The 282-nt window shown below is 48.2% G+C and overlaps 1 protein-coding gene across 1 annotated transcript in view; it reads right to left on the minus strand.

Moving 5' to 3' along the window:
• ETH_00036835 (NLI interacting factor-like phosphatase domain-containing protein, putative) overlaps positions 1–282 on the minus strand; it is a gene marked incomplete at both ends in the record, with an annotated part of 4183 nt that overhangs the window by 1481 nt on the left and 2420 nt on the right. Inside the window, 2 exons of the mRNA XM_013373846.1 lie at positions 1–11; positions 217–280. Of these exons, the coding sequence (XP_013229300.1) occupies positions 1–11; positions 217–280 (75 nt within the window). The remainder of the gene's footprint in view (positions 12–216; positions 281–282) is intronic.

Genomic DNA, 282 nt, shown 5'->3' on the forward strand with positions numbered 1-282 from the left:
TTCTGCTTTCCCTTTGGAATTCGTGTTGTTCAAGCGCCGCGGTCAGCCCGTTAAAAACGCCCAACACCGACTCAAATAGAGCTAATTGTGCTTTGGTGGGACAGCTGCAACAAATAAAGGAATCAGGGAAAAGATAATAATGAGGATGGAAGAAGAATCGACGCGACGGGGCTGTTAAGGAACAGACAGAGTCGAGCCGACGCGCTGCGGTGACACCTCGCCATGCTTGCTCGCAAACGGAAAGGGAATTTAAGTCAATTAAAGCTCTCGAAGCAAAGAAAA

Source organism: Eimeria tenella, genomic scaffold, assembly GCF_000499545.2.
Source record: "Eimeria tenella Houghton genomic scaffold, Eth_scaff1791, whole genome shotgun sequence".
Taxonomy (NCBI): domain Eukaryota; phylum Apicomplexa; class Conoidasida; order Eucoccidiorida; family Eimeriidae; genus Eimeria; species Eimeria tenella.